Source organism: Numenius arquata, chromosome 22 (assembly GCF_964106895.1).
Source record: "Numenius arquata chromosome 22, bNumArq3.hap1.1, whole genome shotgun sequence".
Lineage (NCBI taxonomy): Eukaryota > Metazoa > Chordata > Aves > Charadriiformes > Scolopacidae > Numenius > Numenius arquata.
Genome location: NC_133597.1, coordinates 7,887,848 through 7,908,632, shown reverse-complemented (window position 1 = coordinate 7,908,632; position 20,785 = coordinate 7,887,848). Strand labels below are relative to the sequence as shown.

Genomic DNA, 20,785 nt, shown 5'->3' with positions numbered 1-20,785 from the left:
CATGCAGAGAGAGCGTGACAAACGGTGCAAGGCGTGCACAAGGGTGTGCAGAGAGAGCACGCACAGAGCATGCAGGAGAGCACACGGAGCACACAGAGACAACGTGCACAGAGTGTGTGGAGAGAGTGAGCACAGAGTGTGCAGCCAAGACTGCAGGGACTGTGTGGAGAGACCACGCTCGGAGCACGTGCAGAAAGTCTGCACGGAGTGTGCATGGAGCGTGCAGACACGACTGCACACGGTGTTTGCAGAGAGAGTGTGCCAGCATCTGGAGTGCTCTCCGAGCATGCATGGAGTGTGCAGAGAGCACAAGTGTGCGGAGAGAGTCTGTGCAGAGTGTGTACAGAGCGTGCGGAGAGAGCACACGTGCAGTGTTTGCAGAGAGCGTGCACGGAGCGTGCGGGGGAAGCGTGCATGTGAGAGAAGAGCACGGCGAGGCTTGCAGGAAGGCACGCACAGAGCGTGTGAAGAGAGCACGTGCCTGCAGCGCTTGCAGAGGCCACACACGGAGCATGCGGAAGAAGCGTGCATGGAGCACGCGAAAAGAGCGTGCACAAAGCATGCAGCTAAGACCATGCATGGAGCGTGCGTGAGCACACCGGGAGCGCACAGGCAGCACATCGAGTGAACACACCCATACCCGGGCCGTGCAGCAGCGCCGTGCCCACCCGCCACGGCACGCAGACCCGCGCACACGCGTGTGCCCAGCGCTGCGCAGAGCCGGGGCACGCTAGCACTCAAGCTCACCCAAGCGCACATGCACGCAGGTGGCCTGAATGGGGGGCTCACTCCTCCCCCTGCCCAGCTCCGTGGCTGCACCATCCCCTAAACACGGGCTCGAACCCCTGGCCCAAGCGCTAGCCCTCTGCTGCGCCTGGATTTTCTGTGAAAATCCCTGGTTTTGGGGCGTGCACCGTCTCCTCTCCCCCAGGCCTTCCCGGGAAATAGGTTTAGGATGAAAACCGGCGAGTGGCCAGCCGAGCGAGCCAGGCCCCGGGGCACCCAGGGTGGGTGCTGGGGCACCCCGGGGTGCGCTACTAACCAATAAACTAAACGTGCTACCCGGCTGGCGGCAGCACCCTTGGGTGTCTTTGTGGGACAGGGTGCCCCCAGGGGTGGGGGGTGGGCATATCAGAGATGGGTGATAGCTGAGACCGGACAAGCTTGGCACACCTGGCTGGCACCCAAATTTAAGGAGACCTTGGACTGTTCACTCTGGCCCCTACTGATGGTGTCCCCAGCCGAGAGCTCTTTTCTTCTTTACTCATCTTCCTCTGAATACAGCGGCGGATGGGGGGGGGTGTGTGGAATTTCTTCTGATTAATTAAATTCATTAAACACCGGTGTCCCCAACCCCGCTGCCTCCAGGTGCTGCCCATGCCACGGCAACTGGGTGCTCCCACCGCCGTGGCTTGGCTGAGCTGTTTGTGTCCATCTCTTCCCCCGGCGCTTCCCGGCCCTCATGTCCGGCTATTGTCACCCCCCATCCGGAGCCGGAGCCAGCCCCGGTGCCGGCAGGGAGGGACTGGGATTTAGGGAGGAAGCAGGAAGGCTCGCCGGAGCCAGCATGGCGGGCAGCTGGGTGACGGCATTGGGGTTGGGGCTCTGCCTCGCTGCGCTGCCCCGAGGAGGTGAGTGGAGCCCCCGGGGGGGGGGCAAAATACCCTTAACTCTGTCCCCCACCCACCCACTGTGGCTGAGACCATGCCTGCTCAGTGCACCCACCGTCCTCCATGTCACCCCACAGGCTGCCACACCCCCACCACAGCCCCAGCACCCCAAACCACAGCTGGTAAGGAGACTCTGTGGGGATGATGTGGGTGGGGGGACCCCAAAAAATCCTGTCCTGCCTCCCCCCACCCATGGTGTCCCCTCCTCACCGCAGCGCTGCGAGACAATTTCCGCCTGCAGCCAGGGGATTTGGTGGCCACGGTGGGGCAAGTGTTGGAGCTGGATTGTGTCCCCCCCTCGGGGCACCCTGAACCCCGCGTCACCTGGAAGAAGGACGGGGTGACCTTGGACTTGGTGGGTGACCGGTATGTGGTCACCAATGGGAAGTTGCGGGTGGCACCGGCGCGGCGGAGTGACTCCGGGATCTACATCTGCGTGGCGGCCAATGCGGCGGCCGAGAGGGAGAGCCGGGGCGCCCGCGTCTCTGTTCTGGGTAAGCCAAGGGTGTCCCATGGGTGGGGAACGCGTCACACTTGGTCCTGATGCCACATCCTCAATGTCCCCCACAGAGAAGCCGACCATTGTGCGGCGCCCAAGTGACACCGTGGCGGTGGCCGGCAGTACTGTGGAGCTGGACTGTGGCGCCCAGGGTGACCCAGCGCCGCGGGTGCAGTGGCACAAGGAACGTGGGGACCTGCCCTGGGGCAGGTAGGTAGTGGCAGGGTGGAGGTGTCCCACCCCCGGGTGGGGTGATGATGGGGCTGATGGAGACCTGGTGACCCACAGGCATGAGGTGGATCGGGAGAACACGTTGCGTCTCTACGCTGTGACGCCCACTGATGCCGGCACCTACGTGTGCACGGCACAGAGCCAGCTGGGCACCACCGCCGCCGCCGCCCGCCTCCGCGTGGACAGTGAGTGGTGGGATCTCTGTGGCCTCCACTGCCGTGGGGACCCAGAGTCATCTGGGGGTCCATGCAAAGGGAGCCATCTAATGGGGTCCATCTAATGGGGTTCATCCAAGGAGGTCACCCAAGGGGAGTCTGTCCAAGAGAGGTCTATTTAAGGGGGATTGTCCATGGTGGGAGGTCCATTAATGGAGGATCCAACAAGAGGCATCCATTCAAAGGGTCCGTCTAAGGGGGATGCATCAATGGGAGTCTATCATGGCGTCCATCAAAGGAGGTCCATCCAAGACAGATTCATCAAAGGGTATCTGCCCAAGGGGATCCATCCAAGAGGTGTCCATCCAAAGGGTCCATTTGAGTGTGTCTTTCTAAGGAGACTTCAGGGTCTCCAGGCATGGGTATCTGGGCTGGGTGCTGAGGGACCTTGCTCCTGCCCAGGGCCGCTGTTATCTTTCCTCTGCCCCATAGACCGCCTGCCGATGGGTCGGCAGGAAGCTGTGCCACGGGACCTGCTGGCCGTGCGGCTGCACCTAGACAACGGCACTGCACTGCCCACTGCCGCCGTCTGGCTCCGCTGGCGGGTTGGTGTGATGTTGGGATGTCCCCACCACAGGGGTGGGATGGGACACAGGGTTGAGGCTGGAGCCCCATCCCTGTGTCCCATCTGTGTCCCACCATGCCTCGTAACCCTTCCCATCCCCTCCAGATGCTGACGCCGGCACCGGTGCCAGAGGGCTACATGGTGCTGTACCGCTGCCTGCTCCCTGCCACCACCTCCTGGACCCAGCACAACGCAGGCAGGGAGCTCAGCACCATCATCCCCGCGCTCCGCAGGGGCTACAAGTATGAGTTCAAGGTCCAACCCTATGCTGGAGGGACCCAGGGCTTGGACAGCAACAGCAGGCACCTCTGGATACCCGAGGAAGGTGAGTTGGGCATGAGGCGCTCCCAGGGATGCCCACCTGGAGGATGGGGAGGTCGGTTGGGGGTTCCAGGGGTCTCAGCACCTCCATCCCGGCAGTGCCAAGCGCAGCACCCCAGCACGTCACCGTGGGCGAGGCTGAGACGGGGAACGGCACCGTGGTCGTGAGATGGGAGCCACCTCCTCCTGAGGCCCACAATGGCATCATCCGGGGTTACAAGGTTTGGGGTGGTGAGGCATAGGGGGCTTAGGGGATTCTGGCCAAGGAGCGTCCATCCAAGGCACCTGTCTAAGGCAGATCCATCCAAGAAAGGAGCCTATCAAAGGTGGGGGTCTATCCAAGGGTGGCCATCCAAGGAGTGTCTGTCCAAGGGGAAATCCATCCAAGGGGTCCATCCAAGAAGGATCTCGATAAGGAGGTTCGTCCAAGGGGGTCACCCAAGGTAGAGGTCCATCCTGGGAGATCCATCTACAGGGAGAATCCATCCAAGGGGCCAAACTAAGGAAGGAGGTCATCCAAGGGGTCCATCCAATGGGGTTCAACCTAGGTATTCATCTATGAGGTCTGTCCAAGAGGGATCCATCAATGGGGGTCCATCAAGGGGATCCATCCAAGGGGGCCCATCCAAGGGGGTCCATTCAAGGGGGGTCAATCCTGTTGGGATCCAACAATGAGGATCCATCAAGGCAATTCATCTAAGGGGACCCATCTTCTTGGTGCCTGCCAGGTCTGGTCAATGGGAGAAGGCTGGCAACGTCCCATCAACGGGACAGTGGACGGAGGCACCCACCACCTGGAAACCTTCCTCCCAAGCGCTGGGGCCGAATTCTGTGTCCAGGTGGCAGCTTTCAATGGTGCAGGGCTGGGAGTCCTCAGCAATGCCACCTGCAGCATCCTGGGTAGGGGACAGGGAGCGAGGCAGGGTGCAGGGAGGGTCAAAATGATGGCACAGGAGTGACACTGGTGGGACCCTTGCAGGGGTGACGGCGAGGAGCACTAGAGTGGTGCAGGTGCTGCGGCAGCCTGCCGTCATTGCAGCCGCTGGCTCACTGCTCTGGTTGGCCTTGCTCGCCCTCCTCCTCCTCCTCTGCCAGCGCCGTGCCAGCCAGGATGCTGCGGCTCGCCACAGGTGAGCGTCCATAGGGTGGGGGACATGGGGGATCCCCCTGCGTGGTGGGGATAGGATAACCTGATGGCACCTCCCACCCCACAGGCTGGTGGCTGGTGACTCACCGTGGCTCGGTGGCCCCTGGAAACCTGGATGTGCCCCTCACAACCTCAGCAGCAGCAGCAGCCTCAGCAGCCGGCTCCTGGGCAGTGATAGCAGGGACCCCCACCCCTCCAGTGAGCCTCATGGGCACTGGGACCCCCACGCAGGGCCATGGGACCCCCACCCCTCCAGTGAGCTCCATGGGGCAGAGACTCCCAGAGCCATTGGACCTCTACTCCTCCAGTGAGCCGCTGGGTCAGGGACCCCCATCTGGTGTCATGGGACCCCCACCCAGTTCCGTGGCATCTCTCACCCACTGCCATGGGACCCCCACCCAGTGCCTAGGACCCTCACTGGGTGCTATGAGGCCTGCTAAGGGTGCCCAAGACCCCCACCTTATGCCTAGGACCCTCCTCGATGCCATGGGACCCCCACCTGGGTGCCCCCCATTGCTGTGGGACCCACTCTGCAGGCAGCAGGGGCCTGGGGACAGACAGATCTGCGGACAGAGGGGAGAAGGGACACCCAGCTCAGCACCCATGGGTGCCCTGACTGCTCTCGTCTCTCCAGCCCTGTCCTTGGAGCCATCAAGCCTCGGCCCCCCCACACCCCCCAAGCGCAGCAGCCTCCGCAGGGGGCACCCGCCGCCCCTTGGGGACGCAGGGTGCTACATTGGGGGACACCCTGGAGTGCACACCTCACCCAGCACCCCAAACCCCGCACCCTGGGAGCGTATCCGCAAGAGAGGTGGGTATGAGGGGGGACACAAGGGGGCAGGGGGATACACCGGGGAGTGTGTCTCGCGGGGGGACTCACGGCTCTGTGTCCCCCTGCCCCATGCAGAGCTGCACCAAGTACACAGCACCCCACTGCTCACAGGTGGCCCCAGCCAGGTCCCTGGGAGAGGAGGTGAGTGGGGGACGGATTTTGGGCCAGCAGCCGGGTGGCCTCAGCAAAGGGGACACGAGGACGGTGACACCGACACCGCCGTGCTGGCCAGAGGGGACCTGCGGCAGCTGCCGGTCTTCAGCTCTCCAAAACCACGTCGGGGCAGCGCCTCACTGGCCTCTGGTGTCACTGGCTTACCGGTGACACCACCGAGGCCACCCCACGCCTGGCACCTGCCTGTGACCCGGTGAGTCTGTGTGTCCCTACCTTGGGGACGCAGATGTGTGCCCCCCACCCTGACCCTATGCTGCAAAAGCCACTGTGTTCCTTCCACCTGCAGGTCCCCAGCCACTGTATGTCCCAGAGACACGTCCCCAGTCACCAGGAGCCCCAAGGACATGTCCCCGGTCACTGGTATCCCCAGGGACACATCCCCTGTCACCAGGCACCCCAAGGACATGTCCCCGGTCACTGGTAACCCCAGGGACATGTCTCCAGCCACGAGACATCCCAAGGACATGGGTGCCATGGTCACTGGGATCCCCAGGGACACATCTCCGGCCACCCGGCGCCCCAGGGACACATCCTCAGTCACTGAGAGCCCCAGGGATGTGTCACTGGTCACCAGGCACCCTAGGGACATGTCCCTGGTCACTGAGAACCCCAAGGACATGTTCCTGGCCACCAGACACCCTAAGGATGTGTCACCAGTCACCAGGCACCCTAGAGTCATGTCCCCGGCCACCAGACACCCCAGGGACCTGTCATCAGCCACTAGGCACCAGAAGGACACAATCTCAGCCACCAGGCACCCTGAGGACACATCCCTGGTCACCAGGTGCCCTAGGGACATGTCCCTGGTCACCAGGCACCCCGAGGAGATGTCCCCAGTCCCTGGGCACCACAGGGACAAGTTTCTGGACAGCAGGTACCCCAAGGACATGTCACCAGCCACCAGGCACCCCAAGGACACATTCCCAACCAGTGGGCACCCAAGGGACAAGTCCCCAGTCACTAGGCTCCCCAAGGAGAAGTCCCCAGCCACTGCGCACTGCAGGGACAAGTTCCTGTCCACCAGGTACTGCAAGGACATGTCCCTGGCCACCAGGCACCCCAGGGACCCATCACTGATGACCAGGCACTGAAGAAACATGTTCCTGTCCAGCAGGTACCTTGAGGACATGTCACCAGTCACCAGGCACCCCAAGGACACATCCCCAGCCAGCAGGCACCCAAGGGACACATCCCCAGTCACCAGACGCCCTGAGGAGAAGTCCCCAGCCCCTGGTCACCGCACGGACACATTCTTGGGTGGCAGGTACTACAAGGACATGTCCCTGGTCACCAGGCACTGCAGGGACACATCACTGGTGATCAGACACTCAAGGGACATGTTTCTGGCCATCAGGTACCCCAAGGACACACCCCCCGCCACCAGGCACCCCAGGGACAGGTCCCCACTCCCTGGGCACCTCTCGCCAGTGCTCAGCGATGGGGTCCTGACGCCACAGCGGGTGGCCGAGGACCTGGAGATGGACCAGGACACCATCTGCCCCAGGTACACTCCATCCCCCTGGGACACCACCATGATGGCAGCATTCCCCGGTGCCAGCAGCATCCCTGCTGTGTCCCCCACAGCCCCTCAGCACCGACCATGCCACAGTCCTTGCCGCTACACACCTACGGCTACATCTATGGGCCACCAGCCTCCGAGCTGGGTGAGGAGGAGGAGGAAGAAGAGGAGGAAGAGGAAGAGAGGCCAGTGACAAGGGGCTCACCAGGGGGTTCGCTGCTGAATGGCTGGGGGTCTGTCTCGGAGGACAACTTTGCCAGCGCCCGCTGCAGCTTGGTGAGCTCCTGCGATGGCTCCTTCCTCCTGGACGCCAGCTTTGCCCGGGCGCTGGCAGTGGCCATCGATGGCCTCTGCTTCAGCCTCGAGGACACCGATGGGAGCTATGGGGGTGAGTGATAGGTTCCTCCACCCTGACCCTGAGCGTCATCACCTCCTCGGGGAAGGTGGCCCCATCATGACACCATGGTGATACCTTCTTCATCTCCTGCCTTCTCCCCAGCAGGTCAATCACCACCACCATCACCCTTGGAGGGTGTCTTCTCGCCTGGGGTCCCCACCCCCACCTGGGACTGGGGGATGGCACTGGGAGTGCCGTGGAGACCTGGGATGGAAGCGGCTGCAGGCATCCCACAGCATGGTGAGTGGTGCCCTGACACAGGGGTGATGGGCACCAGGAGTGGTGCAGGGTGTCACCCATTGCGGAGTGCTAGAAAATGTCCCCTTTTTTTTTCAGGTGGCCACGGGATGGGGAGTGACAGCCCCTGGGTCAGGGTGGGTGGTGAGACAGGGACAGGAGGGACAGGAGCAGTGCAGTCCACAGGGTGTAGGATGCAGCAAGGCCAGAGTCCCCTCAGCTCAGCCAAAAACCAGCTTTATTAAGAAGTTCCCCAAAAAGGGGCTCTTTTCTAACAAAAGTCACCCACCAAGGTGGGTGGCACCAAGGTGGGCAGGTGTCCCTCCTTCTTCAGCATCAGTGTCTTCCCCAAGTGTCCTCATCCTTCCCCGGTGTCCCCATCCCTCCCTAAATTCCCCATCCCTCCCCAGCATTCTCATCCTCCCCAAGTGTCCTCATCCCCTCCAAATGTGCTTGTCCCTCTCCAGTGTCCTCCTCCTTCCCCAGCATCCTCATGCCCCAACCAGCCTCACCCAACCCAAGTACCGTCATCCATTCCAAGTGTCCTTGTCCTTCCCCAGGGTCATTGTCCTCCCGACCATCCTCATCACCACTGACAGTTCTCATTCCTCCTGACCATCCGCATCCTTCCTCAGCACCCTTGTCCCACCTCAACCATCCTTGGCCCTCCTAAGTGTCCTTGTCCCTCCCAAGCCACCTTGTCCTTCCTGAATGTCCTTGTGCCCCCTCCAAATGTCCTCATCCCTCCTAACGATCCTCACCCCCAGGGTTCTCATCCCTCCTGAGCATCCTCATCCATCCCCAACTGTCCTTGCCCACCGTCAAGTCTCCTCATCTCTCTACACCATCCTCACCCCTCTGTGACCATCCTCCTCATCCCTCCCTACTGTCCTTGTCCCTCTCAAGCAACCTTGTCTTTCCCACATGTCCTCTTCCACCCAGCGGTCCTCAACCACTGGGTGTCCCAATACTTCCCCAGTGTCCTCGTGCCCCCAAGCACCCTTGTCCCCCAACATTCCTTGTCCCTCCCCAGCACCCTCATCCCTCTGCAATGTCCTTGTCCTTGTTCCTCCCATGTATGTTCGTCCCCCCAGCTGTCCTCATCCCTTCCAACTATCCTCATCCTTCTCAGCCATCCTTGTCCCTCCCCATCCTCCTGGTCCCTCCCAACTGTTCTTGTCCCCAGGATCCTTGCCTCACCTGAGCATCCTCCTCATCCCTCCCCAGCATCTCATCCTCATCTTTCATGACTGTCCTTGGCCTCCCAAAGCATCCTCATCTCACCCAACTGTCCTTGTCCCCAGGGTCCTCATCTCTCCCTGCATCCTCCTCATCCCTCCTGAGCATCCTGGTCCCTCCTCAGTGTCTTCATCCCTAGCAACTGTCCTTGGCCTCCCCAACCATCCTCATCCTTCCCAATTGTCCCTGTCCCCAGGGTCTTCATCCCTCCTGAGCATCCTTGTCCCTCCCCAGAGGCCTTGTCCCTCCCAACTGTCCTTGTCTTCAGGGTCCTCTTCCCTCCCTGAGCACCTTCCACATCCCTCCCTGAGCATCCTCATCCCTCCCAAGCGTCCTAGTACATCCTGACTGTCTTTGTCCCACCCCGAGCATCTTTGTCCCCAGCTTGCACTGCCACCTACCAGCCACTGGCTCTGTGCAACCCTATTTACATGGTGCCACTCAGAAATTAAAGAACATCCTCCCTGTCCCTATCGTGTCCCCATCCCTGTGTCCCCAACCCAGCCACCAGCTTGCCCTCTGCTTCATTGCTTCTCCTGTGATGGGCAGGGAAATGGGGGACCTGGGCGGCGGCGATGGCCGATCCCTTCGCTGCGGTCCCCCAGTGTCCGGCTGCGCCCTGAACCATGGCCGCGGGAGCCAGTGGAGCCACGGGACGAGATGCTGCCTGTCGTGGAGCAGCTGCCGGATGCTTGACCCCGCGGCAGGCAGGAGAGTTTCCCGTAGGGGGCGACTTCGTCTGCAAGGGAGGGGACAAGGTTGGGGCTGGGGGTTGACACACACCCCCAACCCCTTCGGCACAGGGCCGGTTGCTCCAGCTTACCCCTGCGGGGTAGGCGATGGGTGACCTTGCGCTCAGCCCCGCTCAGCTCCCGCTCCTGCAAGGGGCCAGGGGTCTCTCCCGGTGGCGGCAGTGGCGGTGGTGGCAAATCTGCATCAGAGAGGGAGGAGAGGGCTGAGCCCCCCATGGACCCTTCCAAACTCCCCTCTTTTTCCCCACACCCCACTCACCTCCTGGCTGCTTTTCCCGGTGGTAGCGGCTGCATTTGGGCTTCAGGCGGCTTTTTGGGGTCTCCCCACGGGTTTTCCCTGGGGGTGATGGCAGCATCAGTCCCCCCCCAGCCAGTGAGACCCCCACCCACCCAAAATGGCTCCCCAGGGCTCACCTGTGCCAAGGGGGCGACGGGCTTGTGGTCGGTGGCCCTCCCCAGCATCTGGACTCGGCAGGGGGCTGGGTGCCTGGGGGGGGGTAGCGGCGCCGTGTGGGGGTCTCCTGGCAAAGATGGGGTGTGGGGTGAAGCCATGGGTGGGGGGCTCGGTGGCAGCTGTTGCGCTGGCAGGATGCCCCCGTCACTGTGCTGTGCCAGAGCAGGGGGAAACTGCATTGTGGTGGCACAGCTGGATGGCAATGGGTGGGTTGAAGCATCGCAGCTGGATGGCAGGGCCACAGCTGGATTGCAACTGGACATGTGCAGTGGCACAGCTGGCTGAAGGGCCACAGCTGGACAGCAGGGCCACAGCTGGATCGTGGCTGCACCACAGGGTTGTTATCTCACAGCTGGGGCACAGCTGGATAATGACTGCATAGCTGTATTGCAAATGTATAGCTGGGCTGCCAGCTGCACAGCTGGATCACAGCACAGCTGGGTTGCCATCACACAGCTGGATTGCAATGGTACAGGTGGAGCCTGATGCCACTGCTGCGTTGCAGTGGCATGCCGGTATGGCGATGGCACAGCTAGATTGCAGTGGCACCACTGGATCGTGGCAGAGCCGGGCCACAACAGCACAGCTGGATGGCAATGTCCCAGCCAGCTCATGACAGCACAGCCGCATTGTGGTGGCACAGCTGGATTGTCATGCCACAGTGTCATGGATGGGCCATGATGGCATGGCCAGAGCATGACCAGACAGCAGGGATGGATGGTGACAATATGTATGGATCATGAAGGGACATTTGGACCATGGTTGGACATCTAGACCACAATGGGACATCTGGAACCCAATGGCATGGCCGGACCACGATGGGACAGCATGAACACACAGATTGTGACAACATGAACGGATTGTGATGGGACATCTGGATCATGGTGGGACATCTGGACCCCAATGGACATCCAGACGCCAATGGCATGGCTGGACCAAGTGAGACCTATCTCCTACCGGAGCAGGCCGGGGCTATCAAAATCACGGAGGCGAGGGATGTCCTCGGTGGTATGTGGTGATGGCGTCAGCGTGGCGGTGGACTGGCAGCCGGAGGAGGCAGCAGGTGAGGATGTGGCGGTGACACAGGGGACATGCTCACTGGGGTACCACTCCTCCATCCCCAACCTGCAGGGTGGGGGCCACAGGGTGGGTGCTGGGGCCAGCATGTCCCAGCCCCCCGGGCTCCTAAACTCACCCTCCAGCTGTCTCTTCCTCTTCATCCTCCTCTTCCTCATCCTCCTCCTGGGTGCACTGGCTGAGCTCGCTGGCCGAGGGTGGCGGGGGCAGCAGCTCCGTCCAGCTCACCGCTGGCGGTTTCACCGCTTGTCCCAGCTTCTTCCTTTTGGCCCCTGCGGCAAGGAAGGATGCCAGGGTTGGGCTGCGGGGAGGGGACCATACCACCTGCACCCGTGTGTCTCCCTACACATCCCACTGCCCTACCATGCTCGGCCCGGCCGTGTGGTGCCTGAGGGGCCGGGGCATCCATCGGCTGGGGACCCCCCCCAAGGTAGGGGGTCCCGTGCTGCGAGAAGGGACGGGGGAAGGTGCGGAGCTCCTCGCCCCCTGCCTCAATGGTGCTGTAAACTGGCCCCTCGCTGGCCCCCGCCCCAAACTGCTCCGTCTGGGCGATGTAACGGGTGATGCCGGCCTCTGCAGAAGGCGATCAGCACCGTCAGCATTGACTGTGACTTCCCCCAGTCCAAGTCACCCATCCCCATGATGACGCCTCACCATTGTAGTATCTCTCGGTGGTCCCCAAGCAGCTGGAAGCACCGGCCGCCCCGCCGCTGCGCCACATATCTGCCAGCCACAGGTGGCCCCCACCGGCAGCTGCCCTGCAAGGAGAAGGGGTGAAGGGATGCCGGCGGTCGGTCGGTGCTGGGGGTCCCGGGGAGAGGGGTGGGTACTGGGGGGTTACCTGGGGCTGCCGCGTGCCGGGGCCGGGAAGGCGACTGTGGAAAGAGGTGGGGGTGAGGGCGGTGAGGGGCCACGCCTGGTCCCCACGGCTCCTCCAGGCTTACCGGCGGGTGTATAGGCGAAGGATGCTGCAAAGAGAGAGGCGGTGGGTGGCGGGTGGGGTGATGGGTCCCAGGACGATGGGGGTTCCAGGTGTAGCACCCACCCGCCCCCGTACCAGCAAAGTGGCTCAGCTCCTTATTCCTCCGGCGGCGACTGTAGACCCACACGGCGAAGGCGGCAAGGATGACCCAGCAAGCGCCGCCGATGCCAGCGATGAAGGCCGGCCTCCTGACCAGCTCAGCCAAATGCTCGGCCATGCTGCTCCCACCCACCGGCCCTGCATCCTGCTCGGCCAGGGGAGCTGCAAGGGACATGGAGAAGGGAGACACACGGGCAGGGGTGCCGAGGAGCCATCCCCAGCGCTGAGGGGACCCCTGCCACCCCCCACCCATGGGTGCGGCGGTGGCGAGGAGGGACTCACCGATGCGGATGGGGACAGGGGCACTCCGGGTACCCACGCCGGCGCCAGTGGCGGCAGCGACTTCTGCGTGGTAAGGGACACCAGGCACCAGTCCCTGCAGCACTGTTGCCAGCACTGTCCCCTCCACACTCTGGTTGATGTGGAAGCGGCTCTCATTGCCCAAGCACCAGATCTGAGGGGGATGGAACACGATGGGGTTATCCATGGGGCACCGTGACATGGTGTCATGGTGGGGGCACAGAAGGGACCCACCATGTCCCCATCACCACCTGCCCTTACCCGGTAATTGCGGATAACGCCATTCTGCTCGGCTGGCGGCGGTGGCTGCCATGAGATGCGGACACTGGTGCCATTACGAGCCACGCTGACAGCTCGTGGCGGGGCGCTGGGGGCTGGGGGGGGGACGACACACATGCGATGTCACCTCCAGAGGGTTCCCGGGAACCCCCGCCATCCCCTGCATCCCCGCACTCACCCGCTTCGGGGGTGCGCAGGGCTCGCACGGTGCTGTCGGGGCCATGGAGTTGGTGGAAGTAGGGTCGGACCTTGACCTCGTAGTCCTGTCCCCGGCGCAGCTCGGTGAGCAGGGCCTCCCGCTCCCCCGGCGCCCGCACTGCCTGCGCCTCCTCCCAGCGCCCGCCACGCCGCCGGAACAGCACGCGGTACCCCTGAACGAGGGGTGCTTGGGGCTCCACCTGGGGACCCAAAGGGAGAGTGAGGTGCTGGGGGGGGTGCTGGGCACTGAGAGCCCTGTAGCGGCCACACGGAGCAGCACTCACGGTCCAGGAGAGGCGGACGGCGCCCAGCGGCAGCACCACAGGCTCCTGGAGGTGCACGGCCACTTGTGCCAGCTCCCTCTGCATCTGCTCAGGGTCCAGCCCTTGCTGCGTGGGGCTAGCATCTGCTGAAGACAGGAGAAGGTGGTGGGTCAGCGGACACCTCCATCAACACCTCCAAGCAGGGATGCTCCCAAGGATGGTGGGTTCATGGACACCATCACCGCTGGGTCTCACCTTGGGTGCGCACAGGCTCCGAGATGCCACTGGGGTCGCTGAGCCCGTAGGCGTTGACTGCCCGCACCAAGAAGAGATAGACTGTGTCGGGGACAAGGCCACTCACTGTGTACGTCTCACTCTCCACGTTGGCTGCCACCGTCTGCCAGGGGCCACCTGCTGCCTGGCTGCCAGGGGACAGGAATGACGCAATGGTGGGGTGACACCGAGCCACCACATCACCCCTGCAGCTAGTGAGGATGCTTGTGTGATACCTGAAAGCCTCCACGATGTAGGAGGTGACATCAGTGGCACTGCTGTCCTCGTTCCTTTTCCAGCTCAGGGTGACACTGCTTTTGGTGACATTGGTGACCATGGGGGTGGAGGGTGGCCTGGGGAGGATGCCAGGCTCAGGGGACAGTGGGGAGAGGCTGGATCCTTCATCTGTGGGAAGACGTATGGAGATCTGGGGTGGCTTTGCCCCTGGTGCCACGGTGTACCTGGCGCAGTGACGTCCCTGTGACCCACCTTGCACCTTCAAGGAGCTGCCCCAGAGTGTCTCGCCTGCCGAGCTGGTGGCCACACACTCATAGTGCCCGGAGTCTGTCACCTGGGAGGGCAAGAGCTCCTGCCCCATCACCCTGAGCACCCGTCACCTCGGCACCCACCACCCCTTGCAGCCACCACCCTGAGCACCCACCACGCTTTGCATGCACCACCCTCTGCACCCACAGCCTTTTGACCCCACTACCCCTTGCACCCACCTGAGCACCCATCACTCTGAGCTCCCACCACCCTGGGCACAAATCACCCTTTGCACCCACCACCCCTTGTACCCACCACCCCAAGTACTCACCACCCTCTGCAAACACCACGCATCGCACCCACCACCCTGAGAACCCATCATCCATTGCATCTACCGCTGTGGGCTCCCATTGCCCGTTACACCCATCGCACCCACAGCCCTTTAACTCCACACCACCACCCCCTCCCCACCCCCTGGAGCCCCTCCCATCCCTGCAGTGCCACCCCATGGGTGGCCGTGGGGGTGGGTGCCCTGAGCCCCTGCTCCGGGCCGGCTCACCCGGAGGCTGGTGATCTGCAGGGTGCCATTCTCCAGCAGGCTGATGCGGGGCTGGGCACCCACCAGGGCACTCCCGTCCTTCAGCCACCCCACGTTGGCCAGGGGGTCACTGCCCCCCACCGGGCACAGCAACCGTGCCGTGGCCCCCACCGGCAGCACTGTCTGATTAGTGGGACCCCAGCCCATCACCGGCGGTTGGTGCTCAGCTGGTGCTACGGTGAAAAATGGGAGGAAAAAACGGGAATTGCTTGGTGCAGGGATGGGTGCTACTCGTGCACCGAATGCACGTTCTCTGCTGGCGTGGGACTTACCGTCTTCAACCTCCAGACGTGCCTTGGCCAGGATGCTGCCGGCCACACTGATGGCCTGGCACAGGTAGTACCCAGCGTCGGCGGGCTGCACGTCCGCGATGGTGATGGCGCCGCTGGGGCTGACAGCAAAGCGGGCAGTGGGGTGCGGGGGCTGGCCTGGGAACAGCAGCGTCTGCAGGGAGGGAGGGGGACAGAATGGGCTGAGACAGGGAGGTCAGTGGTGGGGATAGGGTAGGATGGGATTGGGATGGGGACAGGGTTGGGAATGGGAATTGGTACAAAGATGGGGATAAGGGTGCTGATGGAGATGTGATGGGGACAGGGATAGGAATGGGAACAGGGACAGGGATGGAGATGTGGATGGGGCAGGGATGGGGATGGAATAGGGATATGGATGGGGATGGATACAGGGATGGGGATGGAGATGGGGACAGGGATGGAATGGAGATGAGGATAGGGATGGGATGGAATGGAATGTAGAAGAGGACGGGGACAGGGACTGGGATGGAGACGGGGATAGGAATGTGGACAGGAACAGGGATGGGAACAAGGAAAAGGATAGGGACGGGGACAGCAACAGGGACACTGACAGGGATTGGGACGGGGATGGGGATGGTGACGGGGATGGGGACAGGGACAGACCTGGCTGCCCTCCTTCTGCCAAAACACGGCGGGCGGTGGGTTGCCTTTGCTCTGGCACTGGAAGGTCACGCTCTGGCCGGGGGTGACAATCTGGTCACGGGGCCCAGTGACGAGCTGGGGGGGTACTGCCACAGCGTGGGGAGAGAAAAGGGCTTGCTGGGCCACTTTGCCAGCACCCATGGGTGCTCGCCCAGGGACCCCCCCTTACCGTGCACTGTGAGGGTCCCTGAAGCCTCCGAGCGGCCCACGCTGTTGTCGACCACACAGGTGTAGGTGCCCTCGTCCTCCACCCGCAGCCGGTGGATCCGCAGCGTGTTGTCAGGCAGCACCTCCCACCTAGGGGGGAACCCGCGAGGCCGCCACGCCAGCAGGGCGCTGGGTGCCGCGAGGGCACGGGGTGCCGCAGGGATGCAGGATGCCACAGGGATGCGGGGTGTGGTGGCGATGTGCGATGTGATGGGGATGCAGGGTGTGATGGGGCTGTGGGACACAACAGCAATGCAGGAAGCAATAGGGATGCAGGGTGTGCTGGGCACATGGGGTGGGATGCGATGTGGGATGCAATGGGGATGTGGGATGCAATGGGGATGCAGGATGTGATGGGGCAGGATGTGACAGCAATGCAGGATGTGCTAGGGACACGGGATGCCATGGCGACACGGGCATTGAGTATGGAGGTACTCAATGCCTTGGGGATGCAGAATGCGTCAGACACGCGAGCGGCTCTGCGCGCACCATGCCAGCCCGTAGCACTGCCACACCGCTGCCCCGCAGCCACCCACCCTATCCCTGTCCCCCACTGCCCCTCGCCCACCCCTTTACCTTCCTGCTGGCATCTCGCCCTCCTCCTTGTGCCACCGCGCCGCTGGCTGCGGGTCCCCCACCGCCTGGCAGGGGAACTCCACCGTCCCCTCCACCAGCACCGCCTGGTTGCGAGGCCTCTTGCTGAAGGCTGGGCGCTCTGCGGGGGTGGCCGTCAGTCCCGCCGGGAGGGCACCGCCCCCCCCCCAACAGCCCACAAATGACTCCCACGCACCGAAGACCACCAGTTCGGCCGGTTCACTAGCCCTCTCCCCCACCACGTTGGTGGCCACGCAGACGTAGATGCCGGCATCGCTCTTGCGTGCGCTGGCTACCATCAGCTTCCCACCGCGGATCTGGGGGGAGCCCAGTTCAACTGGGGGGGACAAGACGCCCCACGCTTTGGAGTGGGCTTTTGCAGGGGGACCCTCACCGTCAGGTGCTCGTCCTTGTCACTGAGCCGAGTACCATCCTTCTTCCAGGAGACGCTGGGCTCGGGGTGGCCGCGGGGGGGAATGCACTCCAGGACGGCTGGGTCACCCACGGCCACCACTACGTCCCCGGGGGGCTGGCGGAAATCGTCCCGCAGCACTGGGGGGGTACACAGATGGCATCAGCCCAGCATCAGTGTCCCTGTCCTCTCCTGCTCCCCCTCACTGTCCCAGCTCAGCATGGCTGGATCTGCCCCCCCCTAAATCTAGCCCTGCCCCCTGCCCCCAATAATCCCTGGGGACAGGGGCAGGGGGACCCAGCAGGTGCCACCGAGCCACTGACAGCCCAGGGGAGACAGGCTGGGGGTGGCACCAGGGACTTTATTGCAATTTATTTTAATTAATTTTTAATTATTTAAAATTTATTTGCAATTATTATAATTTATTTTCAAATATTCTGCATTATTTTCAACTATTTTCATGTCTTTTCAATTACTTTCATTTGTTTTCACTCATTTTCACTTATTTTAATTCCTTTTCACTTATCTTCATTTATTTTCACTGCTTCTCATTCATTTTCATTTTTTTTATTTTCCATTATTTTAACTTCGTTTCATTTCTTCTTTTCATCTACTTTCGCTTATTTTCATCTACTTTCTCTTATTATCACTTTTTTTTTTCCGTATTTTCAACTTCTTTTAATCTGTTTTCACTTTTCATCTGATTTCACTTGTTTCCACTTCTTTTGATCTATTTTCACTTTTTTCCACTTGTTTTCATCTGATTTCACTCCTTTTCACTCAGCAGCACCAGCCTGGGGGGGTTGGCAGCCCCTCACCCCCACTCACCACACCGAGCCATGCTCAGCAGTGGCACCAGTCTCCGCAGCCCCCACAGCACCCCAAAATCCAACCCTCCCCCCCCCCCCAACCTCCCCCCTGCCGTGCCCCTCCTGGGGACTCACTGGCCACCTCCAGCGAGGCGTTCCTGCTGATGGCCTCCCCCAGGTAATTCCTGGCCACGCAGACGTAGACCCCCTCGTCGGGCTTCCCCCGCCGGCCGTGGAGGATGCGGAGGAAGAAGAGGGCCCCCCCCGGGAGGAGGGTGCGGTGGGAGCGGGGGTCCTCCCGGTCCGTCTCCACCCGCTCCCCGTCCTTGTACCACTCCACCGCCGGCGCCGGGCGACCCTCGGCCTTGCAGCTCAGGGTGGCCGGTTCCCCCTTGGAGACCAGGAGATCCGTGGGGTGCTCCACGATGCGGGGGGCCGTGTCCTCCAGCAGAGGCTGGGACCCTGCGGGAATTAATGAACGCTCATTAATAGTGGGGTGATTAATGCTCATTAATGCTGGGGTGGGGGTGGCATGAGCGCTCGCGGCTGGCACTGCAGTTCAGGCTGCGGTCACCGAGCGTCACTGCTGCCACGGGGAGCGGCTGTGACACGCACCAATGCATGCCCGGACACGCGTGTGCCTGCACACACATGCACATGCATGGAAACGCAGGCACCCATGCACAGGCAGGCATGCATCCACACACATTTGCACACGTGCGTGCACTTACAGACACACAGGCACACGCAGGTATGTGCAGGTGTGTGCATGCGCACATGTGCTTACACACGCCCCTGCATGAACGCATATGTGTGCAACCGCATGTGTTTAAGCACACGCAGGCATGCATGCCCCTGCATGTGTGTGTACGTGCATGCATGCACATATGTGAGTGTTCATGCAGGGGCGTGCATGCACACGCTTACATACACAAATGCATGTGCACGTGTGCATTCATGCAGGGGTGTGCATGCACGCACAGACATGCATTTGCACACACATTTGCACACAAATCCATTCACATCCACACACGCATTCTGTTGGGGCACACAAGCTTGTTCTAACACACCCCCCTGCGTACCCACAGAAGCACATGCATGTACATGCATGCACATGCATGCACGCAGCTCTGCTCATTTACACACCCACCACACACATGTTCCTGCATTTCCACGTGTGCACACACATGCACACAGCCCCTTCTCCTGCCCAGCTCCCGAGCACCACAGGGGGAATGTCGTTATTTGGGGCGCCCTGGGGGGGTGGGAAGGGTTGCCATGGGGACTGGATGCGGCTGCCATGGGGACCGGGAGGGATGCTGCGGGGTACCGGGTACCCCCTGAGCGCAGCAGGGGCCGCAGGGGCTGCAGCTGGGCCCAGTGGCTAATTGGGACACGCAGGGGGCCAGGCCGGCTGTGCCGGGGCAGGGGGTCCCGCAGGGGGTTTGGGACTCCCCTCCCCACCCCGTTCTGATCAGCCACCCAGAGCCAAAAAGAGGAGAAAAGCTCAAAAAGGGATGAAAAATCAGGTGACATCCCTGTCCCCGGCCCCCTGGGACCTGCCGCTGGCCCGGACTGCCCCCCTCTGCCTCCCACTCCATCCCCACTGGGGCACATGGGGTTGATTTGGGGACCTAGAGGTGGTTTGGGGACACAGGGCTTGTCTGGGAACATGGGGACAGTTTGGGGACACTGGGATCCCTCCTGGCTCGGGGTCATAGGGCTGGTTTGGGGACATGGAGTCTCTCCCAACTCAGGGCGTGGAAGTTGGTTTGGGGGGACAGTGCTGGTTTGGGGACGTGGGGCTGGTCCTGGTTTGGAGTCTGGGGACTGGTGTGGGCACATGGGGACAGTTTGGGGGCACTGGGTTGCTCCCAGTTCAGGGACGTGGGGTCGGTGTAGGGACACATGGATAGTTTAGAGACATGGGATTGCTCCCAGTTTGGGGTCTGGGGGTTGGTCCGGGGACACAGGGACAATTTGGGCACACCAGGTCAGTCCCAGTTCACAGTCTGGAGGTCGGTGTGGGGATATGGGGCTGGCTTGGGGACACAGGGTCGCTCCCGATTTGGGGGCACCAGACCGGTCCCGGTTTGGAATCATGGGGACCATTTGAGGACACAGTATCTCTCCCGGTTCATGGTCCAGGGACACGGAGCTGGTCCTGGAGCGGGGACACGGGGCCGATTTGGGGACACTGGGTCGCTCCCAGCTTGGGAACACGGGGCAGGTCCTAGTATGGGGACAGGGGGCAGGTTTGGGAACCCGGGACTGGTGCCGGTGGGGCCCCGGCTGGGGCTGGCGGGGGTGCGCTGCGGGCTATTTCCAGCATCGCTGCTGGACCCGGACTGGGGACCCCGGGACGGCGGGACCCGGGGCACAGGGAGAGTGGTACGCGGGGACCCGGGGACAGCGGGACCCGGCGCCACGTACCGTTGCCGGGGAGCGGGAGCGCGGCGCTGGTGCGGTTGATGCCGAGCAGGAGCTGGGAGGAGTTGGAGCCCTCGGCCCCCAGCGAGTCGGCGAACAGGTTCATCTGCAGCAGCGTCTTCAGCAGGTACCGCAGCATCCCGGCTCGGCTCGGCTCGGTCCGACCCAGCACGACTCAGCCCAGCCCAGCTCAGCCCAGTATAGCCCAGTCCGGCTCAGCCCAGTATAGCCCAGGTCCGGCTCAGCCCAGTATAGCCCAGGTCCGGCTCAGCCCGGCTCGGCTTTGCACGACCCGGCTCGCCTTGGCTCAGCCCAGCCCGGCTCAGCCCAGCCCAGCTCAGCCCAGTTCGGCTCGGCTCAGCCTGGCTCAGCCCAGCACAACCCAGTGTGGCTCAGCCCAGCAAGCCCAGTCTGGCTCAGCCCAGCACAGCCCAGTCTGGCTCAGCCCGGCTCGGCTCAGCCCAGCACAGCCCAGCACAGCCCAGTCTGGCTCAGCCCGGCTCGGCTCAGCCCAGCACAGCCCAGCACAGCCCAGTCTGGCTCAGCCCGGCTCGGCTCAGCCCAGCACAGCCC

General features: G+C 62.5%; 2 protein-coding genes across 2 annotated transcripts; one reads left to right on the top strand and one right to left on the bottom strand.

The window, feature by feature from the left end:
• The first annotated feature begins 1,567 nt into the window (after positions 1-1,567).
• On the top strand, positions 1,568-8,052 carry ROBO4 (roundabout guidance receptor 4). Its single transcript, XM_074162505.1, has 18 exons — positions 1,568-1,631; positions 1,748-1,792; positions 1,886-2,164; positions 2,241-2,379; positions 2,458-2,585; positions 3,048-3,160; positions 3,286-3,509; positions 3,575-3,722; positions 4,230-4,401; positions 4,481-4,631; positions 4,716-4,846; positions 5,283-5,459; positions 5,556-5,847; positions 5,941-6,678; positions 6,766-7,158; positions 7,239-7,561; positions 7,676-7,810; positions 7,907-8,052. Exons 1-18 carry the CDS (start codon positions 1,568-1,570, stop codon positions 8,050-8,052), a joined length of 3,798 nt encoding a protein of 1,265 aa, XP_074018606.1.
• A 1,518-nt stretch (positions 8,053-9,570) lies between these two features.
• On the bottom strand, positions 9,571-20,351 carry ROBO3 (roundabout guidance receptor 3). Its single transcript, XM_074162532.1, is given in 27 exon segments — positions 9,571-9,785; positions 9,870-9,977; positions 10,058-10,135; positions 10,213-10,319; positions 11,210-11,377; positions 11,448-11,601; positions 11,693-11,902; positions 11,984-12,087; positions 12,171-12,297; positions 12,387-12,609; positions 12,611-12,669; positions 12,672-12,864; positions 12,972-13,084; positions 13,168-13,387; positions 13,472-13,596; positions 13,706-13,872; positions 13,960-14,128; positions 14,213-14,294; positions 14,769-14,980; positions 15,080-15,251; positions 15,722-15,846; positions 15,930-16,057; positions 16,544-16,682; positions 16,758-16,878; positions 16,956-17,113; positions 17,918-18,244; positions 20,216-20,351. Coding segments are annotated over 27 exon segments (4,140 nt in total).
• Between the last annotated feature and the right edge of the window lie 434 nt (positions 20,352-20,785).

What these genes read in the sequence shown, in the direction of transcription:
- ROBO4 (XM_074162505.1), top strand. Translation starts at nt 1,568, where the DNA reads ATGGCGGGCAGCTGGGTGACGGCATTGGGGTTGGGGCTCTGCCTCGCT. An exon ending in CAGGACACCATCTGCCCCAG is followed by an intron (nt 7,159 to 7,238) that starts GTACACTCCATC and finishes TGTCCCCCACAG; the next exon opens with CCCCTCAGCACCGACCATGC. An exon ending in CACCGATGGGAGCTATGGGG is followed by an intron (nt 7,562 to 7,675) that starts GTGAGTGATAGG and finishes TCTCCCCAGCAG; the next exon opens with GTCAATCACCACCACCATCA.